Source organism: Sinocyclocheilus grahami, unplaced genomic scaffold (assembly GCF_001515645.1).
Source record: "Sinocyclocheilus grahami isolate Dianchi unplaced genomic scaffold, SAMN03320097.WGS_v1.1 scaffold554.1, whole genome shotgun sequence".
NCBI classification, from domain to species: domain Eukaryota; kingdom Metazoa; phylum Chordata; class Actinopteri; order Cypriniformes; family Cyprinidae; genus Sinocyclocheilus; species Sinocyclocheilus grahami.
This window is the reverse complement of record NW_015505733.1, coordinates 192,984-213,150: the sequence shown is the minus strand read 5'-3', so window position 1 is coordinate 213,150 and position 20,167 is coordinate 192,984. Positions and strand designations below refer to the sequence as shown.

General features: G+C 36.4%; 1 protein-coding gene across 1 annotated transcript in view; it reads right to left on the bottom strand.

The window, feature by feature from the left end:
* Nucleotides 1-4,155: 4,155 nt before the first annotated feature.
* LOC107556065 (ubiquitin-protein ligase E3C-like) overlaps nucleotides 4,156-20,167 on the bottom strand; it is a 33,085-nt gene continuing 17,073 nt past the window's right edge. Inside the window, exons 15-24 of the mRNA XM_016239055.1 lie at nucleotides 19,567-19,671; nucleotides 18,718-18,805; nucleotides 15,570-15,667; nucleotides 15,207-15,339; nucleotides 14,059-14,306; nucleotides 9,491-9,703; nucleotides 8,490-8,678; nucleotides 8,198-8,264; nucleotides 7,260-7,390; nucleotides 4,156-4,679 (exon numbers count right to left, since the gene is read on the bottom strand). Coding sequence (XP_016094541.1) covers nucleotides 4,509-4,679; nucleotides 7,260-7,390; nucleotides 8,198-8,264; nucleotides 8,490-8,678; nucleotides 9,491-9,703; nucleotides 14,059-14,306; nucleotides 15,207-15,339; nucleotides 15,570-15,667; nucleotides 18,718-18,805; nucleotides 19,567-19,671 — 1,443 coding nt within the window. The 3' untranslated portion in view covers nucleotides 4,156-4,508. The remainder of the gene's footprint in view (nucleotides 4,680-7,259; nucleotides 7,391-8,197; nucleotides 8,265-8,489; nucleotides 8,679-9,490; nucleotides 9,704-14,058; nucleotides 14,307-15,206; nucleotides 15,340-15,569; nucleotides 15,668-18,717; nucleotides 18,806-19,566; nucleotides 19,672-20,167) is intronic.

Sequence of the window (20,167 nt, the reverse complement as noted above, 5' to 3'; positions counted from 1 at the left end):
GATTCTCGATTCAACGACGGCTGGAGGTTGAAGATAAGGATGATTATTCATGAGACAGTGACTCCTGTGGAAACCATGCGGAAGGGATTTTTGGGATTGAACCACAATCTCTTTAGCAAAACCCATTTTAATACATCATTCTTTAAATTGTCCCAAAGTTTGGTTTTGTTTTTCTCTCTCAAAAAAGCATGTGCTGAAATTTTCTTGATTCACACATTTTGGCAGGAAGCACATATGAGATGGCGAATTGCTCTTGTCCACTCCCCGTGAGTCCATGTTAGAACTGGTTAAGAGAGCATTATGCTATTTCAGACAGATGTCTGAAGTAAATAGTCAGAAGAATGTGTTGGAAAAACATCTCGCAAGGCTGCATTCTATAAAAGAATGTTAGGGAGTGAAATTGCAGCAGAATCCTGTTGGTTACATTCTGTTCCCCTGAGTATTGTACTAATTAAATGGCTTAAAATAATTAGATAACTATTTTTATTCTTATTTGAAATGCTTTATTATGTTAATTGATCTTATTACGCTATACTTGTGGAAACACTTATAAATCTAATAACATTTCATATTTGAACAGGGGCTTAACATACAGTACAAACAATAAAAATTACAAAATCTCCAAGCTGCATAGGAATCTGCAAGAGTGAATAAAGCATTCAACTATCGTGACAGTGTAATGTAAAACCTGTAGGTGTTCCAGCTACAGCTTTAAAGCTGTAAGCTATTGGCCAGCAGAGTGTGAAATTTCTTTCTTTCCTGATCATGCATTCAGTGTCCATTTAACCACGCTATTAGAATCACTGATATTGGAAAAAGGCACATATTGGTATTATCTCGCTGGTTAATAGTGCACTTAATAATACCAATATGTGCCTTTTTCCAATAAGTGCACTATTAACCAGCGAGATAATACCAATATGTGCCTTTTTCCAATATCAATGATTCAATTAGACTCTTATCTTGTAATAACAGAGGTCTTGGTTTATAAATGCTGCATATCAAAACTTTTACAAAATCATTTATTTTTAGTTGTGTCAAAAAACCTCCACAGGGAGGCACCCTTGGTCTTCTAATGATGTAGTAAACGAATTTCTCTGTTCATCTTTATAGGCTTTATATGTTTATGATACATTAGAAATTATGTTAACAGTAATCATCTTGCTTTCATCTTTTTGAACAAACTGTACAACTAAAAAGTTAATATATAATCAATCCAGGTTATATGTTATTTATATTTGTGACCGTATTATATATTTGCATACTTTTACAGAAAAACAATCTGAACACTGGATAAAGCTTGGTTCATATTTCTTGTTTATTTTGTAGACAAATTAGAGTCCAAGGTTTTTGCAGAGGGGATTTAGGATATCCCTTTTATCACTCCATAAATCAGAAAATACTGTCACTTCCAGAATCAAATAAGTATATTTCCACCATTTTTATGAATGAGATGTATAATTATATATATGAGCAAACCCATCTGTAAAAACCTTCAGAATATGGATAGGAATAAAACTGTAAAGTTTATGTAAATGCTACTGAAGTGGGGGTTTCTACATTGACAAAGACAAATTATATATTTAAATTAAATTATATATTTAATACGTTTTACAAAATTTCTTTAACACAATTCATGACAATCTACATTCAAATTTTTCCCTCCCTTTAAAAGAAGCAATCAGACGCTGTAAAACGTAAAGGGTTTTATAAAACCCATTAATTATTCCTAATGAATTCTCTGAAATGAAATCTTTAAGCTTTCATATTCTGGTGTGAAATGACTTGACCCTAAGTGCAATAATAACATTTCTAAAAGCTATATAAAATACCTTTGGTATATCTTCGCACGTGGATGTGATTGATGGTCAGAGGCATTAAGTTTGAGCTATAATCCATTATGAGGTAATATGCCCAAATAAATCTTCCCATAATTAAGGCCAATCCTTCATAGCTATAGGACAAGTTGGTTTTTTAAGACCCAATTACCCCCGTCTGAGATTGCTGTTAAAATGCTGGAGATTTGGTCAGAGATGGAGGAGTTTAGAGGAGGAGGGTGAGACTGAGGCTGGGAGAAAATATGGAGATGATCCAAAGAGGAATAAAAAGTTCCCCCTGCTCTCCAGCCATCTCTTGCTCTCATAGCAGGACCCCATTAGATTTATGTCAAACGCACACACCAGTAATTTATGTTCTACCGATAATGCATCTGTGGTCCCGATTAGCCTCCTTTCTTGTTCCATCACTGCATGTTTCTTTAATTATATGTCAAAGGCCATAAAACTCCAAATGAAAATCTCATCCCAGTTTTTTCTTAAATATTCAATTTCAACAAAAGATGCTGATATCTCCAGTGCAAATAAAAACTCAAAACATATTTAATCATTGTCATACACTCTGATACTTAGACTGAACACCGGTCAAAAATCATTCAGGGCACATACACTTAAAGTAGGTAAATATACATCTTTACACAAACTTTGCTTGTCCTTTCTCATCATCAACATCAAGACAAACTCTACACATCAGTGTTTGTAAACAATCAGATATTCAGCACCTGTGTGAAGTCATATATTCTCATTTAACAGATGTTGGGAGACAGGTTATTACTGACGAGGTGAAGACAAGAGAAATTAAAAGTCTTGTACAAATGCTGTGAACATTAAAAGATGTAGACATATACATATTCACATATCCATCATCATCAGCTCTCTGCCAGCCAACCATCATGTCCTTACAGCCATGCTGAACCTAGAAAAGTCGCAGCAAAAAAAGAATGCTGACAGGAAATACTTCAATCCTCTTCAGTTTACTGAATTGTTCTGAGCTACAGCAGATGTTGGAGTAGTGTCCAGTACACAGGCCTTGGCTTTGAAGTCACACTCTTCCTTCATTGATCAATTTTGTTTGACTTAAAAATCTCCCCTTGAACTACTGATCTAAAAACAACCTAAAAGTCCAATTTTTATTTTATTGCACAAATGTAAGCATCATTATCCTTCGCTATAATGCTAAGGCTCAATGTGTGGAAAACATATATTTATATATTTATGTAAAACAGTGGACACATAAACCTTTGAAGACAAGAGAAATTAAAAGTCTTGTACAAATGCTGTGAACATTAAAAGATGTAGACATATACATATTCACATATCCATCATCATCAGCTCTCTGCCAGCCAACCATCATGTCCTTACAGCCATGCTGAACCTAGAAAAGTCGCAGCAAAAAAAGAATGCTGACAGGAAATACTTCAATCCTCTTCAGTTTACTGAATTGTTCTGAGCTACAGCAGATGTTGGAGTAGTGTCCAGTACACAGGCCTTGGCTTTGAAGTCACACTCTTCCTTCATTGATCAATTTTGTTTGACTTAAAAATCTCCCCTTGAACTACTGATCTAAAAACAACCTAAAAGTCCAATTTTTATTTTATTGCACAAATGTAAGCATCATTATCCTTCGCTATAATGCCAAGGCTCAATGTGTGGAAAACATATATTTATATATGTAAAACAGTGGACACATAAACCTCGAGGCCTGAAATCTCATCAACAGGCCAGTTGCAGCTGGGCACTATTGTATTTTCAAAGTCAATCATTTATTTTCCAAGTGTACTGTAACTTCGTTCTATAGGTAAATGTGTACCGGTATCAGCCAATTTAAGTCATCATTACTAGATGATTAAAACAAGATGACTACACACCATTTTCTGTGCTACTGTTCTACCCCCCCTGTTAACCTCACACATCCTGCCATGACTCTAATCTATTAAACTCTTTTGTTGGTGGCACATTAGCCATGAAATAATTTTTAGCCTGGACAATTTATAGCTCAAGAGTTTTCAGCAAATGCTACACCGTTATCAAGCCCTGGATCAAGGCGGGCACATTTGTATAGCCGAAGCGGTGTGACCTAAAACCAAGCCAACTCTTTAGTATACTGTACTGAAGAAGTTTCAGGCATGCTGTTATATTGGAGAAGCTTGTTTAGCTTGTTCTTGAGTTAGCGAGGCTAATGCATGCATTTTATTGGTAGACACATTTAAGTTGTGCTGCACTATGGTGAGAAAGAGCAGTTGAAACTGTAAAATGACATGGTCTTAAAACATCCACTCTGATGTTAGCAACGTAAAACCAAGGAAAATCTACAAGTAAATTTTGCCTTGCCATTTTATTCCTTCGGTATCTCCAACATTTAGATTTTCCTGTTTAATGTTAGTGCTTTTGATCAATGGACGCCTTCTGGGAAGTTGCTTTGAAATTATAAATGCATTATTTACAAGTTTACGCTCATTGAAGTAAAAATAAAACTGAGCATATATTTGTCCGTGCCACAACTTCAAACTGTCTGTTTCGCTTTTTGTTTTTTATGTCCACCTTCTGCAAATCACTGTAGAGCCACAGCAGACACGCTGTCTGTCCATTCTGATCATTTCCTATCTGGTCACCACGACAAAAGACAATTACTCTTGTCTGGGTTTCAAGGCCATCAAGGAGATGAAGTATTTCTCAGCTGAGCTCAAAGCCAGCAGAGGATTCAATAGCATAGAGTAACTTGTTCCTCATTTGCTGAGGGTCACAGAACTCTGGCAGCTTGAGAAGGTTCATGCAAGTGCTAGCGGTAGGGAGACGCTCCAGGTCAGCGCCTCCGTTATGGATGCAAAAGGCTGGGTACAGCTCCTACAGACAAAGAGAAAGCAGAGAGCCTCATAAACATCAATGACAACATAAAACAATACTCTACAAACACATTTGATCATATACATGGAAGAAATAAGGGGTAGAGAAAAGAAGAAGAAAAAAACTTTTTCCAAACTAAATCATATTTTAGTCAAGTGGTGAATGTGAGATTGCAATCTGTAGTAAATGTGAAGATTAAAAAATAATAATAATCATAAAAAATACATGCCTTTCTATTGAGTTGAGTTTTGTGGGCAGCAAGCAAAACAAAACATACAGCGTGACCAGTGTTGTCCAATTCACAAGTCACTTTTTTTTAATCAGTTATTTTAATGAATTGGTCAAAAACACTCAGACATTACTGGGTTAAATCAGTCTGACACATCTTTCACAGAAAGAACTCATTGAATCACTCAGGGCGGATACTGAATCAACATCTGACTCACTGAAACTGCAAGTTATTATTAATTTCATTAATGACTGTCTAGATATACTTGTATAGTTGTCCTAAAAATGAACATTTGCTTAAAATTTACTGGCCTTCAGGCAAACTCAAGATGTAGTTGAGTTTGTTTATTCATATGAACAGATTTGGAGAATTGTAGCATTACATCACTTGCTCACCAATGAATCCACTGCAGTGAATGGGTGCCGTCAGAATGAGAGTTCAAACAGATGATTAAAAACATCACAATAATCCACATGACTCTAGTACAGGGGTGGCGAACTCCGGTCCTGGAGAGGAGGTTTTGAAAAGGTCCTGTTCACACATGATCTCTTAATGGTAATTTACCAGTAAAGACTGTATGTGTGAAAGGGGCTATTGTGTCTACACTGGTCACAACTACAGCTTAACACTGAAAGTTTCAAATTAATTTGTACTTTTGTTAGAAGTAGCGCAAACACGTGAAGGCATCAGTGAACCACTGATTACAAGTCCTCTTTGATTATGTCAAGTCACTTGTTTCTGGTGTAGACACAGTATAGATACTGACTGGTTGTTTAGTAATAAATACGTTTAAATGAAAAAAATAATAATACACATTTTAAATGGGCAGCATCTGTGCAGATAAACAACAACACCCTGATATCTGATGCAAAGTCCAAGCTTACAACTTTTCAGATCTGTGAAAGATTACTGGAAGAACAACAAGATAGGCCTAATGAAAAAATTCTCCACGTGGCTGCAAGGCTCAACCCCAAAATGAACCTGATTAAACCTGCTTTAACAGGCCAATTTTTCTAACAATTAAGGTATTAAAGTATCGTTGCTTATCGAGAAAGTGTCACGATGGGAGCCATCATTTTGAAAAAAGCGTATCCATCATCTTTTTTAAATAGCTCTCTGTGACAGGGCTATTTCTCCACTAATGAATTCTGGGGTGTTTAACGGCACCTAATTAAGGCTGAGCTGGCTAAAGAGGCAGACGAGGTGGGAGGCAACCTCCCCTTGATCTGTCTCTCTTCGTCTTTTTCCTCTTACTCCTCCTTTCCACCGGTTCCTCAGAGCGTCTACACCAAAGTCAAATTCATTAAACAGCCCCACTTTCATTTTGGCAGTAACGCATATCTGCGGAATTGCTCAGAAGCCATGATTGTTCCCCCTCCCAATTTCCCAAATTCATACTCGCTAAAGTAATCCGCTTTAAACTGATGACAGCTATTAAAATATGTAATAAAGTCAATGAAATGACAATTACTGTCCTTGGTTAGTCTAAGTAAGGCATAAAAACACATGTATTGATGTTTCTGTTCTCCAGATTTTGCTGAGTGTAATAAGCACAACTGACATACTTAAGATTACATTCCTAGAGACTGAGACAATACTAATCCTGTTAAATAAGAAAACTGTTAGTAGATGAAGTCTGCAGAATAATTTGAAAGCTGTCAGATGCCATTCTCTCATACGCATTTTTTTTTGCCTGTGGTTACACGCTAGATAGTCAACATTAAGTGAGAGCCATTTAAAGTTCAACAGGGCATTTATAAGTTTTTATCAGATTTTACACACCCAGTGGCACTTGGCAAAGCCTCAAATAACATTACAATGCTAAGGGTCACAACCTTTCTAGCACAAATAGAGGCCAAGATAAGGCCTATCCTGATAGCTGTTATAATGTAAAAATGATTTGTTACAATGAGCCTGTTTGCTCATACACCCTTGTGTAAATTAATGACGATATACTACGACAAAACATAATCCGTTCACTTCATTATTTCTCCGTTAAGGCAGCACACCTTGCAGGGAGTAGAATTCTTTGCGGTGGGGATCCTGATAACTTTATTGAATAAAAATGTAGAAAATGGGACAAAATCATCAGCAGGTGTGAGCTGGTGTGAACTTCAGCTGAACTCCATATGTGATAACAGATGCTAGTCATATCGATGCAGCTGAGTCGGGTCATGTCTGTACATTTCACTTTTCCTGTGAACCCATCTAAGGCACCATACAATCTCAGATGAATTATTAACTCATATTTAAAGAGTTCAGACACAACAGATCAGAACCTCAGACGTCTTTCACATGCCAAAAGTTCATTAAAATCATATTTTCAGAGGGTTTTGGTCAATCTCACTGACCTTGAAGCCTAAGAGCGGAGGCCGTGAGCAGCTTGTAACAAACTTTAGCAGCTTGCGTTTCTCCTCATCGCTGAAGCTCTCCACCACGTCCCAGAAAATGTTGATCACTGGATGATTTGCTGTATAACCACCTGAGTAATGCAGCAACAGTTAAGAAAAACAATAAATTCTCTGCCATGTGCTTTACTTCAAAACTTACTTTTTTTTTTTACACTATATCCTGTTCAATAGAGGAAAAGTTGAGTCATTCGAGTTAAAACTTAAGGCTGGAATACACTAGACAACTTTTAAAATACCAGGCATCATAAACTTGCTGCCTTTGAAAATGGTTTCAGGAAAAAAAAAATGTAGGCATCATACAGTAAACAACTGAGGATCACATCACACAGAGCAGACTGTTAAGTCGTTCTAAACACAACAGACTCATGCAGAAACATACGGCTCATAGCTAGGAGATAAACGTGAAAAGAAAACAATGTGTTCTAAAATTGGTGCAAAATATCAAACATGCTTGGAGGAAGAAAAAAAAAAAACCTCTTTGTGCCCAACATAAACTACATGGTTTTCTGTGAAATCTGTCAAGGGCTCAAAATCTACAGACTGACTTGAGCTTCCGGCAACTAACAGACTCCTCCACACTGCAAATCAAGCACAAATCTGGGTAAAAGTTGTGTAGTGTAATTCCGCCTTTATGGTCGGTACCAAATAAAAACAATATAAATCAAATAAACAAATCCACTACTAAGCTTTATTACTAATTAATAAACAACAAATTCACATTTGACCTATGCGTGTTTTTGCTCTCCATTACTAATAAATACAGAATATATAAAATAGCAACCTGACCTCTCTGGAAGAAAAGAAGCAAAGGCTCTTAAATCAAGCTCAATCTAAGATGAAGTGACTAATAAAAAGTCTTATGGGTGTTCTTGTAGTACCTGAGTAGTTAGTAAATCTCTTCAGGTCTTCCAGACAGATGGGCACATGCGCACCAGAAATCAGTACCTGAAAAAATAGATGGACTTCAGTTGTTTACATTTAATTAATGACCACAAATAGGAGTGTTTAAAGTAGGGAGCAAAGAAAAGACAGTGTGATCATTTCTGCTGATCTTATTTTTACTAATCTTTTCTGATACATGATTGATTGGTTTGTGTCTAGACAGGTGCCTTTTCTCACATTTTCAGTGTAAATCTAAGTATGTGTGCGTGCACACAGGTAAGCTGCTACCTGAATTTCCTGCTGATCAAACATGCGCAGCCACTCCAGGTTGACCACGTTGGCCAGACCCTGTCGAAAGGCCAGGCAGTGTGCTCGGATTTGTTTGTTCAGACGGTAATCGGCCACTAAATGGATGTAGGCTATACTGTTAGCTGTGGTTACCGGGATGTCCTTTCCACCTGGTTTGAGCTCGACCACCTGGAAAAAGACACAAATCGATGGAAGTGTGACAGGCACCATCACCCTGGGTTCAGTGAGGATTTAATTCCTTGTTGAAAGTGGAACAGTACAGCTGCAGAGGAAAGTGCTGAAGGCAACTGAGGAACATAGAGGAAATGAGTGCACATGGACACCCTTTACCTCGCTAATGAAGGGGAAAGTAAATGAAGGTTTACTTTTACTAGGTTACCCCAGCTATTAGTTATCAGTAAGGGAATGGGAAACATAAGTTTATTAATAACAATTATCATTTGAGTGACTATTTAGGCTAAATCTTCCAGTCTGCTACCCATTCTGGCATAGTTTGTAATAAAAAATTTTAATCAATAGTTTTTTTCAGAATTGTATTCTTTTTTTTATATTTTATAAAATGTATACATTTTGTCTATATAATTAAATTATTATTTAATAATAATTTTAACAATCAACATTTTCTAAATGCCAAAGAAAACTTGAAACAAATGTAGAGAGCACATAAAACTTCCCTACACACACCACAAGCTGAGGTGGGGTATTTTTTTTTATTGTTTTTGTATTTTTTGGTGGTAAGGAGTGGCAATGCTAGATATCATGCTGAATGATTAGCTCTAATACTATGCTACCCAGCAGGTATGTTTCTGGTCAACAGAAAAGTTCTTTCAGAGAGATCTAGACAGAGACGTGCTTTATCTCCTTCAGTCAAGACTAACAACAGTTAGATCAATCATTAACATTGCAAGAGAGGGAGAGAGGAGACACAAAAGACAATCAAAAGAGCATAAAAGCGGGGGGGAAAAAGACATGTTGTTCACCTGGGCCTCCCCAAGATCATTGTTGACCACAGTGAAGTTAAGTCCAAGGTCTTCCACATCGCCTTCATAGCTCTTGAGGAAAAGCAGGTTTCGGTACATCTCTGGGTCCAGAGAGGCCAGATGGTGGATGTCCACCTCTGCACTGGTGCCTAAGAGCTTGGACAGGAAGAAACTTGCAAATGGCAATTCCACTAGCATGTTTTCATACAGCGCCTGGGGGACAGAAGAAAGAGAGATATATTTAACTAAAGACGGCATCCAGGAGTGCAGTATCTTCATCCTGTGGGCTAATCTGTCCCAAATACTGTCACTTTAAACCGAAGAAGCTCAAACTTTAAAAACATCAACTGTATCCTTAACCTGTTGTTCCATTAAGAATGGGGAGTCATAAAAGCTAAAAGTACAGCAATAGTTCTAAAAAGACCATATCTGAGGGCATTAAAATATACAGGCCTTGAATAAATGATTGCACTAAAATACCTCGACCACATAAGCTACATGGATTATAAATTTCCCAAATCTCCATAATGCATGCATCTAAAACACACACGGGCTGTAAATCAGAGCATTTTCTAAACACAGGTTAATTGTGCGACTTCAAACATGGGACATTGTTTATGCAAAATAATCCACTTAGCAACATTCTTCCCACAAGCCCTGTTGTGGGAACATATGTGCTGCGCCCTCCTGAAACCTATCAATAATGTCGCTCCCGGGAAGAAACCGCAATAAGGATATGGAGGCACGACGCAGACTATTTTTCAAACCTTCAAGTTATTTATGGGTGTTTATTGCCAGAAATTGTGCCAAAATGACTTGGGATAAAAAGGATTAATGTATGGCTGGGCCTTTTAATATAAGTGAGTGCAGTGGCAACGCAATTAATGCAAATTGTGGCACCATCAGGAGAGTAAACGCCAACAACTTAGCAGCTGCCTTCTGTATCTGCCAAATAAATTTGTAAATTTACAGCATTAAGAATCAATAAAAAATTTAACACACTTGCCATCAATCAGGAGTTCTGACCTTCTCTTTCCTCTCTGTTGCCCTTTGGAGAGGGACAGTTAAGCACTGCTTGTTGAACTGCAGAACACGTGGTATTTGTGTGTGTGTTTGTATTTGAGGGCATGAGTAGACTGTAGAAGTATTCGTGTGAAAATAATTCAACAGGAGGTAATTTTAAACAAGTGGCTTCAAAACTTCAATTGAATGGCTGTAGCATGTCTCAATACCTTAATAAAAAGTCTTTATTTTCGAAGTATCCCCTTTCAATATTGTGAAAACACACTTTTCTTCTACATCATGATCTATAAATGCACCCAGCCCATGCGGTCTACATGCTAATATGCAATAGCAATTCTGCATATTCAGATTCAAGATTTTATGTGTCACATATACAGTCATATACAGAATACAACTTGCAGTGAAATGTAAACCTGTTAAACATCGTAGACTGCATATTAAATATATAAATAGTAAGCTAAAAATGGTAATATAAGCATCATAAAAACAATCATGAAAAAATAATGAAACAAAGTAAATAATAAAACAAAACAGCAAAAAAAGTAAGAATAAAATTAGAATGGAAAACTAGGAGGTAAAATAGAATTGTATGTTAAATGGAGCTGAGAGTAGAGGTCTACACGGAAGACCCGAGGCCCGAGGACCCGGAACTATATTTTAAATGGTCAGCCGGGTACGGGTCGGGTCCCAATCTATTACTTCGGGTCCCGGGTCTGTTTAACATTGTGTGTAATACCCGAGTCGATCAGACTCGGAGAACACCCGTCCATTATCAGAGTCAGTCAGCGCTGTGCGTGTGTTGTTTTGTAACTTTCAACTTTAGGATGAGTCGGTAATTTGAAATAAGTAATAAAAAAAAACTAAAAAAACACGAGTGACGTCATCAGAAGCAGGGTGGGTGGAGTTAATGCACATGCACGGTGATAATGGATACCTTCATGAGTGATGTGAGTTATTATTGATTTTTAAAAAAAATAATATTATGAATGACCCGTCTTGTAGTTATATCTAAAATTTTTGCTCAGACTCGGCTCAGAGAGCACAGAGATGATAGCAAATAAGTAAAGCTAACGTCAGCAGCCATGGCACTGGACGAGCAATCGTTATTATAATCCAAATGGGCAAACAGTCTAAATTATTATGCAAGTTGACTCAAGATACAAAAAATGCAAAACTGCAAAGTCGCATTTGTCATCCGTCACCGTAACAGCAAGTGGATTTTTGAAACTGGAATAATGAGTGGATTAGGCATTTCAATTGGCAAGAGAGGAATAACACGGATGGAACTTTCTTGGCAAGGAGGATTGTGTGCATCACTGTCAGGTACAAGGGAGAAGGCTTCTTACATTAGGTAAGACAAAAAGTTACATTTTTGCAACTCGTTTATCGACTTGTTAATAGCAATTTGCTGTGGAATATGTGCCGATCGGGTCCAGTCAGGTCTGTGTCTTCCCGGCCGGGTTTGGGTCCATCTTTCACATAACTGACCGTCCGCGTCGGTTCCGGATAGTACATTTTTGACATTTCTCGGTTCTGCATGGGCCCGGGTACAACTTTCAAAATAATAGACTGGTCCGGGTTGGTTCAGTGTAGCACATTTACGGGTCTCTACGAATTTTTGGACCCGTGTAGACCTCTAGCTGAGAGTACTACACTTCTTAATGGTATCTGAAAGTAAAATCAAATTAGCCAAAATATTTAATATTGTAAATATGGCAAAGTGATGATGTGTCAATGTGTGTGAATGACTGGAGCTCTAATTCTGTGTAAAGCACTGATTATCGGGTCCACCCAAAAACAAAAAAAGTGATGCCTAAACTCTATTAAATGAGCAAGAAGTGCAGATTTCCCAAATTTAAACTGTATCAAATCTGTATTTTCTTCACTGACTCCACAACCAAAAAATTTTCTTTTGTCAGAAATATTTATAGTTTTAATTAAATCTTTCACATTAAAACTTTTCTTAAACGTTTTTAAGAATGCTATAATTTCACAAACACATACAATATAAAACACTACTGACAGGTTGAGACAAAATCTTCGACCAAAGCCAGCAATATAACATTACCTCTGTGACAAATCGGCACAATTCGCAAAAATAAAGAAAGAAAGAAATAAAAAAGGGGCACTACATCACAGAAATTATCAACAGTTTTTCTGTGCTTCTGTGTGTCTTTGGTGGGCCCAGCCAAACTGCAACAGTGACGCAATTGTAATCTATACAGGTCGTCTTTATAACAGCACTAAACAAATATCAATATCCCACTCAGTCTGCCACTCCTTCATATATTTATGGAGAGAGAAGAAGGGTTAATTGAAAGTCAAATTCAAATTAATCTCGTCACCTTAATTGCTTTGCCCATTACTAAGGAGAGGGGGCAATTGAATGGAATAAGATCAGGAAAGTAGGGGGGCGGGGCCAGCCATTCCTCAGGGCAGGAGCTCAGTTATGTCCCTTCCATCGCACAAGGTGTGCGTATGTGTGTGTGTTCATTATAGCTCTCTAATAAGTGGCCTGAATTGCCTCTTCACAAGTGGTGTTGATGCCCGTGACTGTAAAACTGATCAAAACTCTATTACCAGCGGCACGGAGCCTGTTATTTATGGTGCTAGCTGATTTAGCGACCATGGCCAAATGCGATGGCTACACAAACAGAGATGGGGAATCATGGGCTAATGGAGTAGCCTAATTGAGCAGCGAGCTTCTTGGCATGAGGTAATTCATCTACCCTTCCCCCAGTCAATGTGCTTTGCGATAAACAATCCTGGGAATACACATTAATGAAACTTTAAAAACATTAGCGGCTAATAAATACCAGCTAGCGGACACACAAAAGAGATAGCCAAAACAATAGCGACAATAAATTGTGGCTCAAGGTGTAGCCATTAAAAGAAAACACAGGGCAAAATTAGGATAATCAGAAAAGTTATCAAAATGGCTTATTGTAAGACATTTTCCACTAATTATTAACCCTTTTAATTAACTACACACTGGTACTATGTGTACAGATTCTGGAAATGCTTGGAAACACTGGATTGTAATTTTTGAAGCTAAATTAAAGTAACTAAACAAGCCAAATTTACATGCAGCCAAACATTTCTTATGTTTTGATGGAGGTTTCTTGCATGTCATTTTCAAAATGATCTTACAAAAATAAACCTAGATAAAGGAAAAATTATTTGGATCAAAAGGCCACAAATAAACTTGATTTTAAACTGCGGTGGCCTCATAAATCAAATGGAAAGGATTTATAATGGTAGCCAAGCTACTCAGCCTGAGACCACTGATTGAACCTGAACTTTGACCTTCAGCATTGATCTAAATCACCCTTTTTGTGTTTGAGAGTGTATGAAAGTGAAAGACAAATGAAACAGGACAAGCCACGGCAAGAGTTTTCAAATAATTAATTTACAGTCAAATAATTTAAACAAATAGTGAACCGGTATAGCAGGTTAGATTAAACCGATTCTGTGATGCTCTGTCCTCTCTGAAGAGATACACATTTTACAGTGTAGTGCAATACATCATGTGATCCTCATCTTACCTTTCCCAGTATCCTGCCAAGGAAGTAGTAATGCCAGGTGAAGGATTCTCCCACAAGCATCTCTGCAGTGGGACTCGGATAGAGAAGACCTTCATTGGTCGTCTTGAAGAACCCTTGGTTCGGATTAAAGCCCGACTTCAACAGCTCATTCAAGAACTCTCTGAATATTCCTCCTCCATCAATGCCAGCTTCATCCAGCCCATGTGCATTGAGCAAATGAACCCTGAACCTCTTCTTAAGATCAGGCTCTGAAATGGAGATAAACAAATGTATTTAGCATGTTCCACATGGCCCCTCTTCAAAATCAGTAAAAGTCATTACGTCTTTGTGGGGTGGACTACAGTACAGGGAATAATATTATGAGAAAACAATGCATTTATGAGGTAAAACTAGACAATCATATTTTCAATGAAACTATTTACATGTCACTTAAACCCACAATGATATAAAAAGCAAGTCGATCTGCACGTTAATCCAAATAAATGAAGAGGTGAACTGTTTTGACCTCATCATTTTTAATTAAACAATGTCATCATAACTCAATCTTCTGTAAAGCATCAGACTTCTCTCTGGTTTCATTCATCATTTATTCCACTTAAACCCCCCCATTTCTTACAACTGACTGCAAGCTCGCATTTGCATCCAATCAACAACCAATGAATAGAACACCAAATCCTCACACTACATTTTTTCTTTTTCGATACTTCATTTCACTTGGATGTACGTCACAGCACAGAGGGGATGTTCTGACACTACCTCTGTTACATCACAACTTTAAAGACTTACCACTAACCTGACCTACGGTCAGAAAAAAAAAACATTTGCCAAAAAAGATTTAGACGGAGGTTTAAAAATAAAATAAATCACTAAAATGGCTAACTTTTCCATCTCATCTATAAAAGTCTGACGCTACACAACTAAAGAGACTTTCTAAGAGACTCAAGAGGTGAGTTCTTACACTCAAGACGCCTTGCCCTAGATCATCTAAACAGCTTTTGTTACAGCTGCTATTAATTATTGTGTCTAATTCCTAAGCAAGGTTAATGTCTTTTTCCCTCAGTGTCTAAGAATACCACATTCATTGTGCTAACTGCTTTTTATTAGGAGAGTTTATAACACGTTTGAAGGGGTAGGTTTGCCTTGTTTACCATTCTCGGGGGATAATTTGTCGTAAGCATCTTCATAGATGTAGTTCCTTCGAATGGTGACATTTACTCCATCCAAAAAAGGGCCCTCTCCTTGCACTTCACGCTTATCAGCATAGATCAACTTCTGGAAGATCTAAAGGTAGAATGAACAAAGTTTAGTTAATTAACATCATTTAACACCTCAGAATCTGAGCATGTGTTCATTTGGATTTTCACTTGTGTTTCATATCTAAAGCATAAAACACAATGTCATCACATAATTACAACTTTTACCCTTCTTTTTAATTCACAGATCACTGATCACTTTTGACCAGTGTTGTGCACAAAACATACTCCATACCATACCAGTGATGGCTGTCTTACCTTCACTCTCTCCTCAAAGGGCACAACAAACGGAAGTTCGGTGAGGATTGCCAAATGTCTCTCCTCTGATACTGACAATGGTGGAGGCTCCAGTCCAACTATGAGGGGGAAAAAACATTTATGTAAACCTTTGTTCTTTAAGTCATCTTTAACAAATATATCTTTACAAAAATACAAATAAAAACATCTCTCTAAAGCTAAATATCTTCAACAAAATTCTACTAATATGTTCAAATTATGGCTGTGGCTCTTCAATGCTTGTGATATAAGATAAAATCCATCTTGTGTCATTTGCCGATCTTGTTTCCGATATCCTTGTCACTTATTGCCCTCTCTCTACACCTGCATGTAATGAAAACGGCAAAAATAAAATAAACATCTACAAATACAATGAAAACACCCAATACTGTGTTGTTTCACCTTTAGAGATCTATCCAATAATTTATCATTCTGCTTTTTAATATACATGGACAACAAAAGACAAAACACTGACAAGCAATTCACTCGATAAGCACAGAACTCATCTGGCTCACCTCCATCTTCATCTATCCTGTTGACAATCAGTCTCTAAAGCTCTCTATTCATCATCCAGACAAATATACTACCAGTCAACCCAAAATTCTTCCTCACCTACATTAGCACTCTAATTAAAAAATATACACTAACTTTTAAAAGTTCGGGGTCAGTAAAATTTGTAACCAGATAGTAATACTTTTATTCATAAAGGATGCATTAAAAGTGACCGTAAAGACATTTATAATGTTATAAAAGATTTCAGCTTTTTCTATACTCAGAATACTGAAAAACTATATCATGGTTTTCACTAAAAAAGGAACAGGTGACACTGCAGACTGGAGTAATGACTGCTGAAAATTCAGCTTTGCCACCACAGGAATAAATTACATTTGAAAATCCATTCAAACAGAAATCAGTTATTCTAAATAGCAATGGTATTTCACAATATTACCATTATTTTCTGCATTTTTTTGTCAAATCAGTGGGTCCTTGGTAAACAAAAGAAACTTGATGTCTGTTGCAAAGGACCTACTTCATTTGCATCTGTACACTTGCACAACCTTGAGCGAGGTCTACTACCAGCCTTGCTGAATGCAGTATTTACAGAGCATCCCATTAAAAATCACTCAATCCCCCTCGGTCTTTCCTGCCACACACTTTTAATTAACTCAGCAGCGATTTGCCCATCCACCTGTCCTCTCCCTCCATTACAGGGACGTTTGTTTTGTATTAAAACTCCGTCCTACAACCGTTTTGACCAGAGGAAAAAAACCTGCCATAGCAGCAGATGAGAAGTGTCATTCATCTAATACATTGCTTGCATGGTGGAATGATTCTACTCAATTAGTAAGTCCTCTCTCTCTCTCTCTCTCTCTCTCTCTCTCTACAAACCAGCCATCAAGGGGCCATCTTGGTGGAGAAATATTGAGCAGCATGGTCAATACAGGAGCCATTCGTCACTACCTCGCAAGTCCATTTAGGGAAATGAAAAAGGTCCGGACAAACAGCCAGCCAGATGTGTCCAGCCTTAGGCTAATTGAATTTTTAAGCACATATGCTCCAGGGTGGCATGGAAAAGACCAGAAACACTGGTACTAGTTTGTGTTAACACACTCTTGAGTATTCTTACTTGTTTTGGAATGAAATTGCTTGACTGGCTGTTATTATTACTTCATATTTATGTTTGTGTGTGTGTGTGTGTGTGTGTTGCACAACACTTCAGTTGTGGTTGTTCTCCATGGATAAGTCTTACCATCTAAATTAGACTGAAGCGGTCCAATACGTCCCATTCTCCTGGTTCTCCACACATGTCTTGCAGAGGGCACATAGAGCTGAGTCACCTACACACAAATATCAATATACAAAGCCAGTTAGATCACTAAAAGCTATAAGTGATTACACACATACACATTTGAACTTATTTGTTTAGAAACACATCTATGTTTAAAACAATTTAATCATTATACTATCATAATAAAATGTATTTATTCTGGGAGTGCACAATTAATCAAATTTCTAATCATGATTACAATTATGGATGCCACAATTACATAATCATACAAAGTGGTAATTGATCATTCAAAGTCCACTTATGTTATTCTGAGTGCTTGTGTTTTTTTTTTCTCCATTATTTTAATTTACATAATACCATGCATAATTTTTAGTAGTAGTATAGTATAGTAGTATTATTTAAAGAAACCAATCCAATATATAGTTGACGTCTGAGGCTTAATACTATAGAAAAGCAATACATTTTTTTAGTTTGAGTGTTTTCAGCTTGTTTATTTTCATATAAAAATATGGCATGCACTTCAAACAATGGTATAAACATCATTCAATATAAATTGTGATAATCCTAATAATCACAATTTCAAGGGAATAATCGAAAATTAAGATTTTTGTCATAATTGTGCAGCCCTAATTCATTCTTTTAAATGAAAATGCTTTACATTATACAGCAAAATTGTCTAGTTTTCATTGTATCTTTACTGTTTATCAATCAAAAATATTGCTGTCACTTGAATCTTTGATTGATCAGACAGCAAAACTAGTCATTCTGTTTAGTAGGTTGTAATCATATGATTAGACAAATTAATTTTACCTTGTCTGCTCTGATGTTGACCTCATCAGACAGCCAGTGACCTGATGGACAGAATGGTCTTCGAATATCTCGGGCTTTCAGCATTTTCACAAGGTTGGTAATCCCCTTTTTTTTTTTTAAACAAAAAAAACAAATGTGTTAAAAAAGAAACATAAATTCACACATATAAATAATTTCAATCTTAAAAGCAATTTAAAACACTAAGCTTCCAAAAAACATTAGCAAAAAGCATTCTGATTAAGTCACAAACAGTTGTGCAAGCAGATAAAACTATGTGCCCCATGTAATCCCATTTCTTTAATAGGTAATTGCATAGCTTATATAATGGTGAAGGAGCAGACAGATATACTTTCATTGTTAGCCAGCACAACTAAGAAGTATGTGATTTGCTGACACAAATACACAGATACTCACTTGTGCCAAAAATACAGGTGCATCTCAATAAATTAGAATGTCGTGGAAAAGTTCATTTATTTCAGTAATTCAAATCAAATTGTGAAGTTGTGGTTGTTCTCCATGGATAAGTCTTACCATCTAAATTAGACTGAAGCGGTCCAATACGTCCCATTCTCCTGGTTCTCCACACATGTCTTGCAGAGGGCACATAGAGCTGAGTCACCTACACACAAATATCAATATACAAAGCCAGTTAGATCACTAAAAGCTATAAGTGATTACACACATACACATTTGAACTTATTTGTTTAGAAACACATCTATGTTTAAAACAATTTAATCATTATACTATCATAATAAAATGTATTTATTCTGGGAGTGCACAATTAATCAAATTTCTAATCATGATTACAATTATGGATGCCACAATTACATAATCATACAAAGTGGTAATTGATCATTCAAAGTCCACTTATGTTATTCTGAGTGCTTGTGTTTTTTTTTTCTCCATTATTTTAATTTACATAATACCATGCATAATTTTTAGTAGTAGTATAGTATAGTAGTATTATTTAAAGAAACCAATCCAATATATAGTTGACGTCTGAGGCTTAATACTATAGAAAAGCAATACATTTTTTTAGTTTGAGTGTTTTCAGCTTGTTTATTTTCATATAAAAATATGGCATGCACTTCAAACAATGGTATAAACATCATTCAATATAAATTGTGATAATCCTAATAATCACAATTTCAAGGGAATAATCGAAAATTAAGATTTTTGTCATAATTGTGCAGCCCTAATTCATTCTTTTAAATGAAAATGCTTTACATTATACAGCAAAATTGTCTAGTTTTCATTGTATCTTTACTGTTTATCAATCAAAAATATTGCTGTCACTTGAATCTTTGATTGATCAGACAGCAAAACTAGTCATTCTGTTTAGTAGGTTGTAATCATATGATTAGACAAATTAATTTTACCTTGTCTGCTCTGATGTTGACCTCATCAGACAGCCAGTGACCTGATGGACAGAATGGTCTTCGAATATCTCGGGCTTTCAGCATTTTCACAAGGTTGGTAATCACCTTTTTTTTTTTTAAACAAAAAAAACAAATGTGTTAAAAAAGAAACATAAATTCACACATATAAATAATTTCATAAAAGCAATTTAAAACACTAAGCTTCCAAAAAACATTAGCAAAAAGCATTCTGATTAAGTCACAAACAGTTGTGCAAGCAGATAAAACTATGTGCCCCATGTAATCCCATTTCTTTAATAGGTAATTGCATAGCTTATATAATGGTGAAGGAGCAGACAGATATACTTTCATTGTTAGCCAGCACAACTAAGAAGTATGTGATTTGCTGACACAAATACACAGATACTCACTTGTGCCAAAAATACAGGTGCATCTCAATAAATTAGAATGTTGTGGAAAATTTCATTTATTTCAGTAATTCAAATCAAATTGTGAAACTCGTGTATTAAATAAATTCAATGCACACAGACTGAAGTAGTTTAATTCACTATCTCAACAAATTAGAATGCTTCATAAGACCAATAAAAAAAAAAACATTTTT